Here is a 22,710-nt window from a genome sequence, read left to right as displayed (position 1 = left end):
GAGTCCACCTGTGTAGGATCGGACCTGAGGAACCGAGGTGGTCAGCAGTGTTAGCTGCTTTAGAGTTAGCCTAGAGCTAGTCAGAGGTGAGTAGAACTGAACCTTATGTTTTTATTAAATTTAAACCAAATGATTTAAGCATGTTCATGCATCACGAATACCATGTTATGTAATAGGTTGTTTGCATTAGAATTCACGAATATGATGGCGCAGATTTTAGGTATCTCAAGATGCGAAGTACATTGCATAATACGATGATGATGTTGTGGATGAATATTGAATGATCCTCTAGCCCTGAGTACGATATGATATGGCATGGTATGACATGAGATGGAAAGACCAGGTGTGGCCTAATCGCCTCAGGCAATATATTATATGACAGAGAAGACCAGGTGTGGCCTAATCTCACCTGGCATACTTGGACATGTTATGATATGAGTTATGGAAGAAAAGACCAGGCGTGGCCTTATCGCCCCTGGCACAGTTGGACATGTTACGATTTGTGGAGGGCTATTGGTGACAAGTTCATCCTTGATGTGATATGTTTGTGATGTGATGCATTCCATGAAAGCATATGTTCAAATGATTTTTATTATCGTTCTGCTCACTGGGCTTTATAGCTCACCCCTCTCCCCTAACCCCAGGTTTGCAGGGTCAGAGATAGTTCAGGAAGTTAACAGGATATGGCTATGGTTATGATATGTAATAGAATAGTAGTGGACATGATGTAATGTAAGGTTTTGTAATGATGTAAAAGAGTTGTATTGTAAAATGATATTATGTAATGTGTTTAGAGTTATAGTATTGTGCTTGGCTCGAGTTGGATAATCCCTTTGTACATGAGTTTTATGCTATGTGGATATATGTGTTGGACCGAGTTTGACATAGGGAATGCTGACCCTAGGGGTTCTATGAGTTCAGTCATAGTGCATACACAGGTCAAGCTTGGTAAAGGTAAAGTTTTTAATGTTTTATGGAAATGTTTGATCATGTATGGGATTATACCAGCTGTACAGGATGCATAGTAGGCTTGCTACGGGTCCCGGCGGCCTTATGCCGATCTGGATCCTAGCGCCGGTAGCGGTCCGATTTTCGGGTCGTTACAGAGCACATAATCTATCTATCTTTGAGAGAGCTAGCACTCTAGAAGGATAGAAGACGTTCGTGTGGATACCATAGAGGGTGTTCGTTTGAAAAGGCAGTACCATCAGTCCAACATTGTATCTTCTCAACGAGATTAACAGGTTAGTCTCAAATCTTTTTGTAAATTAAACAAAGCACTCGGATTCTGGGAAAGGAAATTAACAGAGATTTTATTTTTTAGCTGCGCAACTGGGTTGCAATAATCTCGGGATTTCCCAACATGTAGCTCACAAAAGATGACGGTAGGAAGGCTTAAACTTGAGAAGCCACCATTCAATAGATTATTGAAAACCCAACATAACCTCTATAGGAGTTACAGTAATCAATTTTGTAACGACCCGAAAATCGGACCGCTACCGGCGCTAGGATCCAGGTCGGCTTAAGGCCGCCGGGACCCGAAGCAAGCCTAACATACATCCTGTGAACCTGCTTAATCCCATACATGATCGACAACATACATAAAAATTTAAAACTTTTACTTTCATTCATACACCAAACTCAACCTGTGCATGCACTGTACATAATCATAATCATAACCATGACCCCTCTGTGGGATCTCATCAATGCCCCAATGGGCAATACAACATATATTGAGTTGGTTTACATAAACATCACAAAACATCTAAGATCATGTATAAAAAGGGATACCTTACACATTGGGTCAAGCACAATCTCTAATCCTCAATATCATTACATACATTACTATTCAGAACTTTCCATCATTTTCCAAGTTATCATGTCCACACTCTATCTATTACATACACATGACTTCATTACTCTTACTGACCTCCTGGTCTACCCTGTACCTGCAACCCTGGGGAATTAGGGAGAGGGGTGAGCTACTAGAGTCCAGTGAGCAGAATAATAAAACATTCAAAACATATGATAACATGGAATGCATCACATCACAGCTAATCACATCAAGGATGAACTTGTCACCAATAGCCCTCTACATATCCAATAGTGCCAGAACGTAGAATGGGTCCTGGACTGTCTCTTACATAGCATAACATAATCATTCCAATGTGCCAGAACGTAGAATGGGTCCTGGTCTTTCTCTTACATAGTGCCAGCGAACGTAGAATGGGTCTCACTAGTCTTACATTCCATACCGTACATATCATATCGTCACATCATAGGTCGAGGGCTATGGATCATCCAACGTTCATCCACATCAATATTAAAATATGCAATGCAACATATTCGTGAATTCTAATGCAAACAACCTAAATCATCACATGGCATTCATGATGCATGAACATACTCAAAACTTTACAATTGATTTGCTTTAAAACGTAAAGGATTATTCTACTCACCTCAACTAGCTCTGACAAGACACTGGAGCAGCTGACTCACTGCTGGGGTCCTCGGTTCCTCGGGTCCGAACCTACACAGGTGGACTCAAATGAGGGACCAAACAACTAGAACATAACTCTAAAAACATCCCCCAAAAACCCCCTAAAACACCTCAAAACAATCATGCCAAAACATGCAAAGGAAGGCTGGACAGGGCACTTTCGGCGGCAAGTTCGGCGGCCGAAAGTCCTTCCAGAGCCGAAAGTCAGGCAGGTTCGGCGGCACCTTCGGCGGCCGAAACTCCCAGACAGAGACGAAACTCATGCATGTTCGGCGGCACTTTCGGCGGCCGAAACTGCCCTCCAGAGACGAAAGTCCTCTTTCGGGGGCAGGCTTCGGCAGCCGAAAGGCTTGCCTCCCAGGCAGGTTCGGCGGCCGAAAGTCCTTCGGCTGCCGAACCTGGTTTCTGCCAAAGGGCAGAAACTTGGTTCCTCATGCACATTTGCCTCCCAAAACCATCCAAACATGCATTTCTCCTAATCTACAACATACATACTCAAGCATACAAGTTCCTAGGGGCATCAAACTATCTTAAACCCCATCTACAACACATCAAGCATCCACATTGTCCAAAAACATAACATAAACCCATAAACCTAACCTTGAGCTAAACATACATTCTACCCCATAGATCTACTTAAAACTTACTTAAAACATGCCATAAGCTCAAGATCGGCCCTTACCTCTTGAAGATCGAGAGGAGAACGACCCTAGCTCGGAAAATGGGAGAGAGAGAGTTCCTTGAACCTCCAAACTCCAAAACTTGCTCAAATGCTCAAAATCTTCAAAACAAGGGTAAAACTAATAAAAAATCGAGAAAGATTTGAAGGAAAGAACTCAAAACCGGTGAGGGATGGCGGAGAGCTCACCTTGGCCGAAAATGGGGAGAAAAGCTCGCCCGTTTTCGGCTAAGGGACCCCTTTATAGGTGGCTGGCCAGGCCACGTTCGGGAGCCGAAAGCGCCTCCGCATGCATGCCATGTTCGGCGGCCGAACATAAGGTTCGGCGGCCGAACCTAGTTTCCCTCACTTATGCTTTCGGGGGCCTAAGGCACACCCGAAACGCATGCATGTTCGGCGGCCGAACTTGAGGTTCAGCGGCCGAACCTGAGTTTTCCTCCAAGGTTGTTTTCATGCAAAAACTCATTTCCTTTTTACTTAAAATCATGAAACACATTAAAAAATTTTATGAAAACATGTTTCTACCATACTAGAGGCTTCCGACATCCGAGATTCCACCGAACGGTAGGAATTCCGTTACCGGAGTCTAGCCGGGTATTACAAATTTCATAGCGCTTTCCCTATATGCTCCCCTATTGGATGTTTCTCTAACTTCCCCTACACTTTCTTAGGAAATTCCAATTTTGAACCTAGATGATGTTGAGAATGAAATGAGTAAAGTGAATTTGGAGGAAAATGGTCAATTTGGTGTCGTTTTAATTCATGGGCTTTGGGGAGGAGTTTTCTCATGGAGGCATGTCATGGGTGCTCTTGCAACTATGAAGAAAGACAATCATGTCATCAACATGCAGAAGGCTCTCTCATTTGCTTATGAATGTTGCTGAGAAGGATGAGCTACAGGAGAGTGGTGTTTTGTATTATCATACAATTACCGCGTTTGAATTCTTTACAAGTACGTACAACTATAACTCTGATTATTTCTGATCTTTCTAGAGATAAATTTGGTGTTGCTTCCTTGATCACACTAATAATAACATCACTGATATGTCCTTATTTATTAACGGAATCAAATTATAAGAACTTTTTAATGCAATAACAAAAGTATAGAGATATTTTAATTAGTTAGATTAAATTTCTGAGATATAATGGTAATTTGTCCTTGAAAATTTATTAATTGTGCTTCGATTATAAAAAAATAGTAAATTATACTTTAGTCCCTAAATTTTAGCATAATTAAGTAATCAATTCTTATATTTTTAAAATCGAACACTTAAATCCCTCTACAATCTGTCCATCCAAATTAGAGGTTCCTCCATTCATTTTTACTATTAAAAGTGTGAAAATATCTTTATTGTTATTTTAAAATAAATAAACTTCACTTGAATCCTTGAATTTTAGCATAATTAATGGATCGGTCCATGTATTTTTAAAAACATACACTTAAGTCCTTTTATATTCGGTTCGTCCTCATCTATTATAATTTAAATATTTTGATATTTCATTTTTTATTTGAAAAAACATTTAAGTCCCCATTAACTTGTGACTATAATATCTCATTTAACTAATTTTTAACACTTTTTTATTCTTCATAAATTTCTATTCATTAAAATACTTTAATAAATACTTATAATTTTAACTATTTTTAAGTGGTACAAATAACCTTTAAATAGGTTGTAAATTTGTATAAAGAGTATTTTAGGAAGAAATTATACTTTTAGAATAAGTTTGATCATTCATTAGTTTCAAACTAATATCTATAATGGATGCAAAAACTGTAATTTTAGACGAATTAAATATAGAGAGAGTCAAGGATTTAGTTTTAAAAATATAAGGACTAATTCATCAATTACGCTAAAATTTAGGAACCAAAGTGTAATTTATACAATGTAAAATTCTGACCTATATTATAAAAAATTTAAATATTTATGAGAGTATTTTAAATATTTAAAATGTTTATTCTCTTTTTGACCGGTTGACTAATGAAATTATGGATGGATGAAACACCGATTTGAACATAATGATTATATAAGAATCTAAGTGTTCGATTTTAAAAATACAATGTTGATGTCTAGTATAGTATGTCATAAATATCTAATTATTAATGAACGAATATATACTCATTCTTCATAATCATGGCTATATTTACTATACAATAAAATCTCTTCATAACAAGTCTCGATCTAAGCTAAGGGTGTGATAAATGCCAAACTCATTTTGCTTTGGAGTATATGAAATTATTTTGTTTCTATTTCTTAATAATCAAGACTTACCATCAGAAACTCTTTTTCGATTCAATCTATTTATTTTGGACGGACTTTTTTTTGTAAATAATAAGTAAAATAGCATAGGACTTTATCCAAATTTATTCAGGGTAATAAATTTTATTTTAACTAAATCTCTATCTCACTATCTAACTAACTCGAGCCAATAAATATTATTATATCCGTACATAGTAAATATTGTTATTTCAAAAATTTCAATTATTTTGATTCAATTTTAATAAAAAAAATTAAAAAAAAGTTAAACTGAACCAATTAATAATAATAATATATTATATATTATTTTTAATAATACAGATATTAGATGATATTACAAGTAAAATATTTCAATTAAATTTTAAAATATTAAAAATAAAGAATAAAAAATAAAAAGATATTAAAAATTTAAACCAACCTGAATCAAACCGAAACAGCCCAATTTAATTTGATTCAATTTTTGATCAAAATCAATTTAATTCGATTTGTATAAATATAAAAATTTATCAATTCAATTTGTATAAATATAAAATTTTTCAGTTTTTAACTTAGATTCAAAATATTTATATAAATATAAAAATTTCAATAAATTTCAATTTCCGACTGGATGGCTTGCCCCTAAATACCATTGTTCAAAAGGATTTGATCAGAATGTTTATCCATCTAGGCAGCAAAAATTATTTTCTATTAGGTTTCTGGAATTTATTTCACTTAATTTTCTATTCTTAATAGTTCTAGGTCACGATCATGCTGAAATCAAGTAAATATCAAACTTCATTGAATTTGAAAACAACATAAAATTAGTAAAGCTCTAATAATTCTAGATCATTTCATTAATTCCCTAAATTTACAATTAAATTGTATTAATTTTAATTCGTGTTTTTAATTTCAACTATTTAAATTAAAATTTAAAATTTTCAAAACCCAATAAGATAATGAGCAGAAATTCTAACTCAAAACCAGTAATTTTAAATGATGTAAAATCTAATATATCACACACCCATAACACTATTGTGGAATTCCCAAAGAAATATTTATTTCAAATATTTATAATTATCTCTAATTTGATTAAAATCCAAATTCACATTCTTTTAGAACTTCCCAATTAAATATTTGAAAGAAAAGGCTTCACATTATGAACAGAATTAAAGAAAAATAGTTTAAGGTCATACCCGATTACAAAAGCATCCACATCGCACCAACGCCGGCAAACTATGGTCAAGAACTCAAGATAGCTGTCTTATTTTTCTTCTCAAACTATGCAGAGAGGGCAAAAAAAAAAAAAAAAAAGCACAGCCTTTACAATCAACAGGAAGTAGGCTATATGCACAAGTCCATCATAACACCATAGATGCCACCACCCAGAGTCACCTCATAATGGGATTCTCACCATGAGTCGAGGAACGGAACCAGTTTAACTTTCCAGGAGGGGTTATCATGTAATGATTGACAACGCGGTCAACTGTAGCACAATCCTTCATTAGAGATGATTGAATCTATCGCCTGGGTTCGTTCAAGGACTTCCCCTCAAAAAATTCACCCAACATCCTCTCCAGATCCTCTGCCGAGTACTTGATGTACTTCTGGGGGTTCTTCCCGCTCTCAACTAGAGGCCTGAAGGCAACACAAGAGAAACAAATACAAGCTAGTTAACACAAAGTTCGATGCCATTGGCTTATGCCATTGGCTTTTGCCAAAAAAAGAGGTTTTAGGGACTCATCCATCCTAATATACCAAGTGTAGAGGAGGCACCACTAGCATATTTAAACTAAATACATTAAAGGATCACAATAAAAGAAGCAAAGAAACAAATCAAAATTTTTTTAATTAGAAGTTACAAGGAAATGTCGACCACATGAAGGGTCCACCCATGCTTGCAAGATTGAAGAAGAGAGAGAGAGGAGGAAATCAACAAGATTCTATGAATAACTGAGTAATACAATCTGAATCCTGCAACATTAGTTACGCCAACTGCCAGATTCAATCACTTGCACCACTATCCTACCAAATCAAAGCTGGAGTTGGATAAATTTCCCTCCCTTCTTTCTTCTATGAGAAGCATATGCATAGTTGCCAAATCGAGATCAGGATAAAGAATTGAAATATTCACATTGTGAACCGAGAATTAAATCAGATCATAAGATTTGATAAAAAAATATATATATATATATATAAGTTAATTTCAAATAATTTATATTTTAAAAACTACGTAAAAATATATATTACAATGACATTTTTAAAATAAATCTGAAATTGTTATTCAGCTAATCAGAAGTATGCCTCATAATAGAATAGTATATTCTCATCATGTTATGTAGTTTTATATAAATTATAAACTCTGAATTACAGTCGATGATTATCATTATGCATGTGCTAATAGAATATTGAAATCTTAAATTTTGAATCTATAGGATATACTAACTCTCTAGGAAAAGAATCGACCTAATTGGTTGACTCACATTGATTCATCCGATTTTGAATCTATAGGATATACTATCTCAGTCTTCCGATTTGGTCATTCATTTACGTAAGATTTGACCTGCTAGGATGAATAACTAAATTGAATCACACGAATAGAATAGTACGAATTGTAAGATTCCAACAAAAGTAGATTCACCCTATAAATTTGGATCAGCAGGATGGAAAATCGAAATGAGAATCCTACGGTTGGAACAACAATGAGCATATACATCTCTAGATAAGGTAATAACAAGAAGAAAACATACCCGAAACGTTTCACAAATGACCTGTAGGCAGGTAACAGGACTTCAGCAACTGCAAGCCTTAGCGATTCACGCAACTCAGTGTCAGGAACTGTCCATTGAGATTGTTTCTGGTGAAGCTCCTCAAATTGCATATTGAAAGTTTTGAACCTGATAATATAGCACACTTCTCCATTCAGGTCAAGAAAGCTTCCAACGAGAATAATGTGGAAATGAAAATAACCAAATGAGAAATTGTATTATAAGAACAGAAGTTGATGTTGACCTATCTTTAACTAATCCTCTTGAAGCGCCACTTCCACTTCCCCCCTCTCCCGGTACTTGACTACCACCCGCTGACGAGGTTAGGCCTTGTGCAGAGAGACATTGAAGAATCTGAAAGCACAATATTTAATAAGCCAAAGGGCAAGTTTCTTTGCATATGGACATCTACCAGAGATTATGCAAGAGCATCTAACTGCTTCAAACGATTTATTTGTCCTTCTGAGAATCATATGACGGATATTTGAGCTTTTAACCTCCTCTCGGAGCAAATCGTGGGGCCATCAACTAGGGTACTTAAAAAAATTAAATTGAAAAATTATCCATTTCAAATTATTGAAAATTAATGGGAGGCATGTTATTTTCACTGGCATGAAGAAATCATAGTAGCAGTAACCCACTCACATCAATCTTTGACAGGAGAGAAGCCACTGTACCCCCAAGACACAGAAGAAATAAATAAAAGGGAAAATTGTTACTTAGTCCCTATGGTATGCAAAAACTGATTAGTTAGTCACTCGATTTTGATAAATGCATTAAAACGTTCCTAATGTTTTTAAAAATCTACTAGTTAAAGGACGTTTTAATAAATTTACTAGTTAGTCTCTCCATTAATTTTAGATGTTATGTATTGCAAAAAAGTCTAAAATGCCCATGATAAGGAGGGACTAATTAGTAGATTTTTTAAAAATTTGAGAAATCAACTAATAAATTTTTCAAAATCATAAGAACTAAATAGTAAAATACTTAACGGCTAAAATTAACACAGAAACTACCTAATTGAAATTTTAAGACGTCAAGGACATTTTAATACATTTTTCAAAACTGAGGGACCTATTAGTGAGTTCCCCCATACCATAGGAACTAAATAGTAATATTCCCCAAATAAAATAAAACATAGTATAGGAAAAATAACAGTTAAATATTTAAACATTCTTCTTTCAATGAATATTTTCTTTTTTGCTCATGGTTTCATGCTAATTTAAAGTTTAGCTCCTCTAATATGTTCACGTGGATTATCAATTTATCATACCATCTCTTTGTAGCTTCAAGGTCAATTAAAGACATTGTTTTCTAGCATGTCACATCAATCAACTAAGTAACTCAACACCTAACTTTTTTTAAGCAAGCGCCTTCACCACTGACATGTTTGACTACCTCAACTGCCAAAATCTAATATTCTCTGAATAGATTACATAAACAAAAGGGCTACAAATTAGACTTGTTGTTTAGCAGTTATCATTCCTGGGTAATTAGAAGACAACCTTTGCCCAAGCACTCCTTTTGTACTGATTTGCATACTGCTGCACAATCCTTCTGTGTCTTTGTACCCAATCATCACCTAACAAGTCCTTTGCTTCAGATCTGGAAACAAACATTAAGCTCTCATACTTGCATCAAAGAGAGGGGGGGGGAATAATCTAAGGATTCTGAGACTATGCACGTATAATAGATACCTGCGCACAGATCTAACCATATAGTGAATATTGTTCATGAGAAACAAGTAAGTCAAAGCTGGATCTTTATACTGCTTCGATTTCCCGTCAAGGTTAGTTTGAAGAGCCTGCATTATTCGCATTGTCACAGAGGCCAACTGCGAACTTGTTTCAGCTCCACTTTCAAATTCTTGGAAGAGTTGTTTCAGGGTTGATTGATAGCTGTACAAGTTGTCATTTCAGGTCAATATGGGGATATAACTAATTCCATATTACACAAAAGATGATATATGAAATTTAAAAAACAAAGGGAAGAAAGAAGAATATATTGCTTGATGTAGTTCAGGGCAAGGTAATTTATCCCCTGAAAAGCCTATTAAGTCAATAGGGTAGGCTAGCTTAACTATTTATACATTAAATTGAATACCACATAATACTAAACATTAGAAAAGAAGAAATAATAATAATAACAATAACAAAGAGGACCCAACTAGTTAACGAATACATCACAAAAGACGATCTGCAACAATCACAAAGAAATTGTCACAAGTATGTAGGCCTACTTTTACTACAAATATTATTAACCTTGTAAAGTATCAACTTTGCAACACATCTGGTGCAGAAATTTTTCTATTAATTATTCAGTTTTATTTTTCCTCATCTAAAATGATTCATGATGATTCCATCAATCAGTTTTGAGAAGATTTTGCAGGAACAATATACTTCAATTTCTCTGTCCTTTCCTCCAGACTGTCACATTATTTATATGATTATCATACCACTAGAATTTATAGTTTTACACATATGAAAAATATTTTCTCATAACTTTCATATCTTGAGAAATCCCAATGACAGATAAACAACCAGTCTGTTCTTTACTCAATTTGGTTCTGCTATTGCTTTAGAAAACCATACAGAAGAATAAAGACAATGTAGTTCTTTAGGAACCCTATTTATCGCAAGTCTGCTTAAGCCTTTCTATTTCATACTCCAAACCTATACCATTGCCCCATTTGAAATGCTGGGATACCATCTCAGTTAAAGACTCTGCTTGGTACAATTCTCAGTACCTATTGTAAGCACACAGGATAAACAGAAAAACGAAAAAAGATTGACATACACCTTTTATGCCGTCAAAATTTACATGACCCATGATCATCCCTTTTAGTATTGTTTGATTATATTCATATGAAATGTTTAAAACAAAAGGACTGATTTATCCTTGCAATTATTTTTCAAATCTTCTATTTAGTTTTAAGAACAATGTTAGTTTAACAGGTTCTCTGTGTATCTATCAAAAGCTAGATAACTATCAGAGATGGTGAACCATATCACATCAACCAAGAAATTATTACTATATATGGGATGAGGATTGAAAGAATCAGCAGCTGAACTTACTCAAAGAGAAACTTGACATAGTTAATCACATAGCTTGTCAAAGGATGGACAGTTCCATCCAATACAGCAGTTTTTGTTGCATCTTTTTCAACCGCCTCTTCAAAATCACCAAATGTTTCTTGAGCTGTTTGTGCAAGCCGTTTAGTCAAGCCAAATGTTGATTCCCTAATTTCAGTGCAAGCCTTTCCATCGAAAACTGCCTCAATCTACAAAAGAACACAGATTCCATATTAATATATACCCTGCAGTGCATTTTGAATCCCTGTTCCCAACAAAATAATCACCCGAAGGTAGCTTAGGCTCAACTAGTAACCTAATACATAGGCAAAGCATCCAGAGAAAACAAGACATGTCATGGGTCAGAGTTTGCATTCACAATATCATTCAAACTAGAAAGCACCTGTTAAAACAATATGCCAGGTAAAAATACATTATGAATGGTTCACTCATCTTGCCCAAACTTAAAGACAAAAACAAAATCCAGCAAAACTAATCTAAAACCCGGGTATAATAAATGGCTTATACCCAATTAAGCCTTAATTCCATGCTAGTTGGGGCAAGATATATGAAGCATTTCCTCCATTCAACTCTTACGGTCAGATCTTCAAAAAGATCTCTGGAGCTGCAAAACAATTTATCAACACTTCTTTCCAAGTTATCCTAGGATACTCCTAGCTTTCTTGTCTCTGAAACTTCAACATAACTTCTGGTCTACAATAAACATACCAAAATCATCTCAATTTCCCTTCTCAAACAAAGCCACCTCCACCTGCCTACAGCATTCATTGATTCATTCCGTATCCAATCCATCCTTGTATTTCCAATTTTCCACAACTAAATCTTAGCATCAACATATCTGCCACACTGATCTTGTGAATTTTTTGTTTCTTCACCAACCAATGCTTGCCATACAATAGAGCTGGTTAAGTCAATTTCTTATAAACTACCATGGATAGCATTTAGCAATCACGTAGAACTCCCATCACACTGCCCACCTCACCATCCTGCCTCGTATTTGAAACTCTTCTTAATTTCACATCTTTTTATACAGAAGGTCCTAGGTATGTGGAGCTGGCTTCGCAGGAGCTTGGCAACATCTAACCCCACTTTGATCACTTCCTAATACATTGCTAATTGCAATTCATACACTCAATTTTGGTTCTGCATAACTTCAAACCCTTAGACTCTGGATATCCTCCAATCTTTATTCTTCATACTCTCACAGCACCATCCAAAAGAAGCCAAAATATGTAACATCAGGTTTAGTTTTGCTATCTGCCCATGCAACTGTCTCGATAAAATAAACAAATATCATCCCTTGCAATTGTAGAATTGATCTTACCTCTGAGTGAAGTTCGCGCATAATCTCATACATGTCTAGAAGTACAAATAACTTTTCCGGTGATCTCTTGCTTTTGGCAATTGCCTCCCCAAAACTAAGAAGCATTGAGACGCTACCACTAGTACATCCAGCAAAACACTGATCACGTAAAGTATCAAACCCATCAAATATTTGATCACAAACTCTTCTTTCTCCAGCAAAAAGAACTTTGACCTATAAAAAATAAAAAAATAAAAATAAAAATTTGATAATAAGAAGAACGATATACAAACTAATATGCAAGTTTAGCAAGTACTCACAGCAATGCGCATAAAATGAATCCAATTTCCAATCTTTGCCTCTAACACCTCCCACTGCATCTTCTGCACATCCTCTTTGCTTAGTTTTTCAACCCCCAACTTATGGAGGCTTTCTTCCAAAACCGAAGATCGCGTATCCCTGGATGAGAAGCAACAAAATGACAAACCAGAAGCAAATAACTTCACATTTTTCATGCATGACTAAATAATTGTCTAGCTGACAATAACAGGGGTCAATTCCTATAGAGTATGGAACCTGCCAAATATTGTAATTGTTATGCCAAATGACCAAAAAGCCGCAGCATTTTTTCATAACTTATCAATACTAGGCTATCCTTGTAATTTTATTATTCCATCCCAACCTTTAGAATTAGATTCAATTATCGGAGTCAAATTGATATCAAATTACCAAAACACAGTCAATATCTTTCCATGAAGTGTCAATTTTGGCTAATCTTTCAATTTTACAAATATACTAAGATAATATACAGTTTTGTCCATAACAACATCTAGCATTATGGAAACTAAATGGACCACTAAGGCATGCACATCCCACAAATATAAATTGATTAATAGACTTCCATACTTTTCATGGCAAAACGACTTCTAAATTATAATAACATATTTCTAAAATTAAAAAGATCAGTTAAAATTAATAATTCACAAAGAGGTTAAGGATTTTTTGGTCACTTGATATCAGTTTGAATTGAATTGCTAAAATTGAGACTAATAATAAATTTTGGGGACAGAATTGATAAATAAAATTTGCTAAAATTGGTGTTTCATGAAAAGGTTTGCCCTTTTTTGGTCATTTAGCCTTATTATATTAAAAGAAAACCATAGTTAAAAGAGAAAAGGAAACAGATCACAAACAACAGAAAGACAATATTAAGAGTCATATGCAAGCTATAGTGGTTTTACCATGTTATAGACCCTATAAATATCTACATGCCTAAGAGAGTCTGATGGAACAATTAATAAATTTTACAAGATATGTTCAGAACAAGACTCAATATGTAACCACATTGACCAAGTTAAGAATCTTCAAAGCATCGAAACTAAATTATATACCCACGAAGAAAAATAATACACACAGACTTGACCAAAAATATCAATCTTCTCCTAACTTATTTTAATGACAATACTTTCAAAACTAAAAACAATGCAACTGGCAATGACTACAACTCAAGTAAAAGTTATTGTGAAAAATAAAACGAATGAGAGAAAAGAAAAAAAGGGAGAACAGACTAGTATACTTTTCATAAAGACAAGTTTACTTGATGACCACACCAATAAAAAAAAATACATGAATATTAAAAAAATGAGGACCAAAAAGATGCAGGCACTTTACCCATAAATTTTAAGTAACTGCTGCTGATGTCCAGCTTGAACCATTTGTTTGGCTAAATCATGCAACAAAGGTAGAATCCTTGGAGGTATCAAAGTAAGATTTTTGTAACCCTCTGAAGTTTGCTGCTCAGAATGATTATGAGCAGAATGAATTTTGCCACCATCTTGGTTTGCAGGTGACCCTAAGGACGGTTGCATTGATTCAGGGAGGCATTCGAAAAGGCGATCAGGCTCCACAGGCTTGCTGATTTTTATTTTTTTTTTTTTGAAAAAAAATTGACTAAGTAAACCATTAATATAAAAGCTTAGAACCATTAATATAAGAGCTTAGAAATTGCAAGGCTGAGTAAAGTGCATCAAAAATTCACAACCAACCAAATATCAGAAACACTATATACCATACATCTTACTTGGCAAAAAATTAGACAAGCTAATATCAACTATGCATCATGTCAAAACATGTCATTTCATAGCTGAAAAAAATAAGACAAATATATGCGTACTCAAAAGGGAAACTTAAAATGAAATAAATGAAGTTCAACTTGAATGATTTTGCCAGGCTGAATGCCATAGTTAATAAACAATTGAATTCTATAACATTGTACTACCAATACCAATCTAAGATGCACATAATGCCTGTGCACACCCTATAGCCAGATGGGTTTATTCTAAATATCCTTACAACAACCAAATAAAATATACGAGGTTTGTTAAGCCCAAGAAGATATGCTTAAGCATATAGTGTTCCGTTGGACCCAGCTTCTTTGGAAGTTATAGAAGCAGATAACTGTGCCATGATGATCGGATTAGACAAAATAGGCAATTTAAGTGAAGGATCGTAAAATAGAAAAGAGGCAGAAGAAAAGCTTGAGAAGTACCTGACATACAGCATGAAAAGCAACATTTAGCACAGTACATACCTGTAAGATGCTAGTAGCTGCTTAAACTCCTCTTCCAGCTTTGAAATAGCTTTAGCAAGTAAATTATTTGCATTATTAAGCACTGCCTCACTGCTCTTGAAGTTTTTGTTGCTGCTGAAAAAACGAATGTTGCTTCTTAGTTGATCAATTGCTGCTAGGTAACTTTCCAAGTCCTCATGTGGTCCCTTAAGTATTCTAGCCTCTGCCTAATGATTACAACAGCAACAACCAAAAAAAAAAACAAGATAAAAAGTATGATTATGGTTCTGCATTAAATAAAATCCCATAGAGAATATTCCAAAAGAAAGATCTCGTATATCATGAAGTTTCTTCATAGGTACAGGTTGTTAGAACGAGTGTTCCCTATAACACAAAGGGTTATGCAAACTGGGAAAAGGAAAGTTTAGAACTACTGCTATCTAGTTATCAATTTAAATCTTTTAGGTTTTTCTTGTAAATAATTTACTAATTAAGAATTCCATATGAATTTCTTATGTTTTGAATAGTTAGGATTTTATTATTATATTGGATGTAATTGTTTATTAGAATTGCTGTTTTCCCTATTTAGAAATTGTTATTAGGACATATCTAATTGGAATTTGGACTATCCTTGCTGAGACTCTAACTGTCAGCAAAAAATAATTTCCAAGATGTGAAGACAAAGAACATAGTAAACAGGCCGATCCTGGTCTAGTTTTGGGTTGGAACAGCTGGTTCATACTTGTTTCGATTAGAAATGATTCTAGTTGGAAACAGTCCTAGTTTCAAATGGTCTCGTTTGAAAATGGTTATGTTCAAAGAGGTTCTGTTCCATTCCAAGTACCACAGTCCGATTTTTTTCAAAACTACAATAATATTAATATTTTATATGTTATAATATATAAATTCATTAAAATTTTAATTTATCATCATTTATTCATGTATAGTAAAAAAACTGAAGGGAACCAAATCAATCAAATGACCAACATAAATTTCTTTGCAAGAAAAAATAAATTGGGACTGTTCCAGTTCGAACCAGCAAGTTACGGTCCTGATTCAAGGAGGTGGGACTGGAACTGAACACCCCTAATAGGTGGTTTCAGTCCGGTTCAGGAATCGAAACCATTTGACCTGTCCAAACTAGACCGTGGCCGGCCCTAAAAAGTAAAGAAGGAAAAAAGTTTTATGTACTAGAATTTAGTAGTGGGACCTCAAATGCACAAACCAAATAGCATCAAAGGAAGCTATTGATAGAAAGTGTATGGAATTCGATGATAATATTAATATCACATGGAGGGCAGCAAGCTATACTGAGAGAGTAACAGTGGATATACTCATGTAGCCAAAGGTAAAAGACCATGTCCACAAGAGTCTTGGCGGTGGATGAGGAAATTCAAAGTTACTAAGATGAATAAAGAATAGCATAGGAAGTTACTAATGCAAAAAAGATGAGAGGCCATCGTGAAATACAAAATTGGTAAGGAGAGAAGCTAAGGGAGCAGTTAGCGAAACTCATGATAAATGTATGTATAGCTGATTTGTACCAAAAGTTAGGGACACAGGAGGGGAATAAGAAGCACATGCTAGCACAGGTTAAAGAGAAGGAAGGTCAAGATCTAAAACAATTCAAGCACAATAAAAATGATAATCAGCAAGTACAAAGATGCAACTTTGAAATTTGAATAGTTGTTTAATGCAACTCATGAGGATTACCTGCCTTAATGTTCCTTTGATAAAGATAACCTTAACTGCACTTGTAAAATCAGATGTACTGAAGTTAAGAAGTCTATGAAGATTATGAAAAAAGGAGTGAGCTTCGGTCTTAAATGGTATGCCTATATAAGCATGGAAGTGCCTTGGGAAGTTTGGAGTAGCATAACTAACCAAGCTATTTAATGGCACGCATGCTAAAATCTATAAAGACACCAGCCAAATAAGTGGAGGAAAAACACTTTGGTTCGTATCCTTAAAAACAAAAGACATCCAAAGTCATAAAACCTACCAAGGCATTAAACTGATGAGTTACACAATGAAACTATGGGAGAAATGATTGAATGCACACTTAAGGACACTACTAAGCTATCAAAAAACTGGTTTGGTTTTATGTTGGATATATGTACAACTGAGTTCATCTTTCTATTAAGAATATTAATGGAACTCAATAGGAAAGGAAGAAGGATATGAGCATGGCATTGATTGATCTATACAAGACACATCATAGAGTACCGAGAAAAGTTCTTTATTAGGTACTATAGAGAAAAAGACTTAATCTCGTGTATATAAATGTCATTAAGTACATGTATGAGTTAGTGATCCAAAAAATCCAAATATTTGGTCAAATTTGCAATTCTAGCGAACAAATTCAATTTTGTAAACAAGATCTTTGCAATGATGTAAATTGGAACAGAACAAGAATGGACATATGTTAAAACTCTCAAATTGCTAATAGGATTTTTCATGTTCTCGTATAAATGGTACACTGTGATACTGTAAACCCTATAAACAAAGATCCAAGACCATAGATACGAAATTCCTAGATCAAGAAAATTTAAGAGATAAAAACTAAAGAAGAAGAAGAAGAGTTAGAAGTAAGTTGAGAAAACAGAAGAAAGAAGATTTAGAGTAGAGAAGAGAGGAGAAGATTGTAGAAATCTCATAAGAAGAACTGAAGAAGGTAATTCCATTAATCTTGTCTAAGAATCTCTTCTATTATAATTGTTTCCCTTTTACACTACTAGTGACAATTGCTAACTTTTCCCTCCAATTTCTTAACAGACTCAACAGCTTCTCTACTTCCCTAACTTTCACTCAGAAGTCAAGATCCTCTCCGATCAAAAAAAGTTGATTTCCTCCGATCATAGCTCTTTCCTCTCCTAGTCTCATGCCTCTTCCTATATCTCTTCCTTATATTTATGAATCAAAACCTACCAAAAATAATTATTTATTTATTTTACATAATTTATAAAAAAAATGAATGCTTTTTCACCATGTAGAGAGAGAAAGTTAATTTTACAATTTATACTTTAATATTTGTAATACAACTACTTAAGTCACAACACTTATTAACAATAAGTTTGAGTGATTACCAACATTATATACAAAGGCATTTTTGAAAAGATAAGACCATTTGGAAGATAAGGGATCAACTTAATCGGGCAAGATTAGAATTGTTACTGATTCCAAATTTGTTGAATATAGAAGAACAAAATAATAATTATGTTCAACATAGAAGAAAAAGAACTCGTCAACCAAATTAATCTCAATGGGCAAGCAAGATGTAAGTTGCATTAAAGTCATTGAAATAACTAAACATATTTCAAAGGAAAAAAGGAAGGCCAGCGTTTAAATAAGTAATCCATTAAAGCCAACACAATAATGCAAAATTCTAGTACCCTATGAAGCCAACCTGCCGAGAAACATCAAATTGCGCCAATATAACCTCCGCAGCCTTTAGAGTCTTATCAATATTCTCGTGAGCTTTCCTTATAGCATGTGTCCTTATCTACAAAAACAATCCAAAGACTTCATGAAATCAATGATCATATGGCATAAGTTTTCTGTTTAATGAACAAGGAAAACATAAAGATAACAAATTCTCATTTACTCCGTTATACTTTTCAGATATTGATTATCCATAAGGGATGGGGCGTCGTGATAAATCTGGGAGTAGCCTATTTATTCATTCAATACAGTATTCTTTAATTCGTGGGCTTACTTTAATGCTAAAAATCAGATTCCTTCAATTTTCCTCTAGATTCGAGGAAATCAGACAGCAAAACCGAGAAACAATGTAAAAAATAACAATAGCTAAACAATAATGACCGGATCCAGTTCTGATTAAGCAAACACGGAAAACTAAGGAGAATGCCTCAAAGCAGAAGATTTGCGTTTTCACATTTGAAAACCAAAACAAAAAAGTTGACTCAATCTTGAACGGGTCGTCTGGGTTCCCCTTGAAACATCAAAAAACCCAGATTCCAATAGTTGCAATCAACTTCATGAGAACCAAACAGAAAGTGATCTTTGCAAGGAATGAAGAGGGGGCTGATGGGCACCTGAGTCGGACGCATAGCGGTCTCAAGAGCGGAAAGGCGGCTGTCAAAGGACCCAAGAATGGATACAACGTTATCAGTAATGGTTTGGCTCTTTTGAAGAGCCTCCCTCATCTTCGCAGCTCTGTCGCTGAGCGAATCCATGCCCGTCACTGAAACAACCATGTTTGTTTCTCTCTTTCCTGCTCCAGCTTAGCAGAAATGAGAGGGAGATCAGATGGAGAGAATTTAGGCTAAAGAGGAAATTGAGAAGAAGGAGGGCTAGAAACTGGTTGACAGATGCTGGAGATTGTCTTTTCACAGGTGTCTGCATTTTTCAATTTGAAAGTCTTTTTTTTTTTTAGAATCTCATTTTTACCCCTAGCGAGGTCGCTCTATTTATCTAAAATTAAGTTTTTAATTTAGTTTATTCATTCTTTTAATTTACAATTAAATTTATTTTTGGCATAAAATATTATATAATATTAACAGATAATATTTATTATATTAAAATTTTTTAAAAAATTATTATTTTAACATTTTGGAAAGAAAGGGCAAATTTAATTCTAAAATTAAATAAATTGGACAAAAACTTAATTTTAAATGATATTAAATATTATTCTAAATGGTTAAATGTCTCAAAAAATATAAAACTTCAGTTATTTTTTTTTATTTTAGTGAATTTTTTTATTAATTTTAGTCTAATTTAAAACTTGTGATACTAATTTTAATTTATATTCAAAATTGAATATATAATAAATATTAATATTTTATTTGATATTGTTGATATAGTTAAAAGTTTTATAATAAAAATTTTTTTATATTTATCAATTATAGTTTAATTTTAAATTACTATTTTAATTATAGCCAATTAACTAATTTTAATCTAAATTATTTAAAATTAATATTATATTATTTAAAGTAGTTTTTACTTTTTTTAAATTAATTATTTTTCTTAAAATTTGAGTGTCATATATAACTGATATTTTTAAAATATAAAATATTTTTTAAATTTTAGTGTAAATTGTGATTCTATAAAACGAAATTAATTGCTATAATAATAAAAAAATATCAAAGTGTATATATATAAGATTAATTTTAATATTTTTATATTTTTTTAATATTATCTTAAAAAATAACAGAATTTAACAACAGTAAAAAGACATAACCAAATAAGAATTAGTATTCATGCTAAGTAGGAGAGCGCATAAATTGATTTGAACTGAAAAATTGAACTGAACCGATCAATTTCGATTTAATAGTTCAGTTAATCGAAATATTCAGTTCGGTTCAGTTAGTATTTTTCATCTTATTCGATTTTCGGTTCGAATCGATTTAAACGTGTTAAATAATCGACAAACTGAATGACCAATTTTATATATATTTTTATTATGTGAAACATTGATTTTATATGTATTTTAAAATTTTACATGGATTTTTATGAAATTTTTAAATATTATCATTATGTATTCAGATAATATTTATTGGTAAATTTATATAAAATATTTATTAAATTATTCTACTGAAATTAAAAGTAGAAAATTAAAAAAATTATAGATTTCGGTTTGAATCGAACCGAACCGAACTGATTTTTTTTCGATTCGATTCAATTTAGTTATATTTTTATAATCGATTTTTTCGATTTTTAATATTTTTACCATTTGGTTTTCGGTTTTTTCAGTTCGGTTCGATTCGAAATCGAACCGACCAATTGGACAGCCCTAATGCTAAGTGAGCTTCAACTGATATTTAAATGTATAAATCACTTATACAACATGTGAAATACGTATATTTAAGGGAAAATTACTTTTTAGTCCCTGAGATTTAACGTAATTAACACTTATGTCCCTCTATTTTGGCGACCCAACACTTAAGTCCCTCACTTTCTCTTCCGTCCAAATTCGTAGTCCTTCCGTCCATTTAAACCGTTTGGTCAAAGAGTCAAAGGTGAGAGATTATAATTTTTTCCAAAAATACCCTTATCTCTTTCATGTTTTCTCCCGTTGCAGAAAGGGTAGGAAGAAGAAGAAGAAGAAGAAGAAGAAGAAGAAGAAGAAGAAGAAGAAGAAGAAGAAGAAAGTGTAGGAAGAAGAAGAATGTAATACCCGGCTAGATTCCGGCATCGGAATCCCTACCTTCCGGCGGAATTTCCGTTGGAATCTGGAATTTTGGCGATGCCAGAGTCTTCTAGAGGGGTAAAATGTATTTCTAAAATGTTTTCACACGATTTTATGGTTTTTAATGGAAAAGAAATGAGTTTTTAAAGGAAAAGACTAAGGAGGCATTTGCCAGGTTCGGCCGCCGAAAGTGAAGTTCGGCCGCCGAAAGTGAAGTTCGGCCGCCGAACATGGGAAGGTTTCGGGAGCGCTTTTGGCCTCCGAAAGCTTTGTTTTAACGAACCAAGGTTCGGCCGCCGAACCTCAAGTTTGGCCGCTGAACATGCATGAGTTTAGGGGGCACGTTAGGCTGTCGAAGGTTGTTGACCAGGCCACTTATAAAAAGCCCTCAGATCGGAAATGGGTGAGTTTTCTCCCCATTCTCGAGCTCAGGTGAGTTTTTGTCCTCCTTTGGTCGTTTTCATGCTTTCTCTATGCATCCCTCAAGTTTTCATGAGTTCTACCCTTATTTTGAAGTTTTGAAGCTTAAATAGAAGTTTTGGAGCTTGGAGGCTTTTGGAGCTTGGATCCTCCACACCTCCGAGTTAGGGATCGCACCAACCCTCGATCTTCAAGAGGTAAATGTAGATCCTTGCTTCCCTTTGTGTTTAATGAAGTTTTAAGAGGTTTTAATGGTTGAGTATGGGTAGATATGCATGTTAAGGTTTATGTGGGTTTTATGCCCAATGTATGTTTATGTGCTGATTGTTGGGGGCTTGAACTAGTATTTATGCCCTCTATGCATGTGGGAGAGTGTATGCATGATTGGGAGAGGGCAAGTGAGATTATGGGTTGTTTTAATGGTTTTGGCTTATGTGAGTCATAAGCTATTTATGTATGCTTTTTGATGTTGTTTTTGGAGTTTAATCTAGTTGTTAAGCTCCTTTATGCATGGTTAAGGATTTATGCATGTTTTTGAGAAGTTGAATGCATGTTTTGGGTGTTTGGAAGGCTTGGGAGGCTTGTATGCATAAGAGGCTGAGTTCTGGATGAACTCAGGTTCGGCCGCCGAAGGTAGTTTCGGTTGCCGAACCTGCCTATGGATGCATGGATTGGCCGCCTAACCCTACCCCCGAAAGTTGTGTTTTGGATTTGGAGCAGACTTTCGGCCGCCGAAGGTGATGTTCGACTGCCGAAAGTGCCTGACTTTCGGATCTGGAGAGAGGGTTCGGCTGCCGAAAGTGCCCCCGAACCTGCATGACTTTCAGCTCTGGAAGGGACATTCGGCCGCCGAAGGTGCCGCCGAAAGTGCCCTGTCCAGCCCTTTCTTGGTTGATTTCTATGATTGTTTTATGATGTTTTTAGGGGGTTTTGGGGAGATGTTTAAAATCCTATTAGAGTATGTTTGGTCCCTCACTTAAGTCCACCTGAGGAACCGAGG

At 34.4% G+C, this 22,710-nt stretch overlaps 1 protein-coding gene across 1 annotated transcript; it reads right to left on the bottom strand.

Moving 5' to 3' along the window:
• Positions 1–6,539: 6,539 nt before the first annotated feature.
• On the bottom strand, positions 6,540–19,500 carry LOC110619304 (exocyst complex component EXO70A1). The gene is made up of 12 exons (XM_021762653.2): positions 19,198–19,500; positions 18,549–18,644; positions 15,164–15,369; positions 14,245–14,487; positions 12,894–13,032; positions 12,595–12,807; positions 11,253–11,458; positions 9,876–10,076; positions 9,684–9,783; positions 8,423–8,532; positions 8,161–8,307; positions 6,540–7,048 (listed from the first exon to the last, which is right to left on the bottom strand). Exons 1-12 carry the CDS (start codon positions 19,357–19,359, stop codon positions 6,931–6,933), a joined length of 1,941 nt encoding a protein of 646 aa, XP_021618345.1. The 5' UTR covers positions 19,360–19,500; the 3' UTR covers positions 6,540–6,930.
• Between the last annotated feature and the right edge of the window lie 3,210 nt (positions 19,501–22,710).

Source organism: Manihot esculenta, chromosome 7 (genome assembly GCF_001659605.2).
Source record: "Manihot esculenta cultivar AM560-2 chromosome 7, M.esculenta_v8, whole genome shotgun sequence".
In the NCBI taxonomy this organism is placed as follows: domain Eukaryota; kingdom Viridiplantae; phylum Streptophyta; class Magnoliopsida; order Malpighiales; family Euphorbiaceae; genus Manihot; species Manihot esculenta.
The sequence above is the reverse complement of the archived record's forward strand: the minus strand, read 5'-3'. Positions and strand labels throughout refer to the sequence as shown.

Coding starts and splice junctions, on each gene's coding strand:
- LOC110619304 (XM_021762653.2), bottom strand. CDS start 19,359: ATGGTTGTTTCAGTGACGGGCATGGATTCGCTCAGCGACAGAGCTGCG. Junction 10,077..11,252: donor TATGTCAAGTTTCTCTTTGA/GTAAGTTCAGCT, acceptor CAACTTGTACAG/CTATCAATCAACCCTGAAAC. Junction 8,533..9,683: donor AAAGGAGTGCTTGGGCAAAG/GTTGTCTTCTAA, acceptor TTGTGCTTTCAG/ATTCTTCAATGTCTCTCTGC.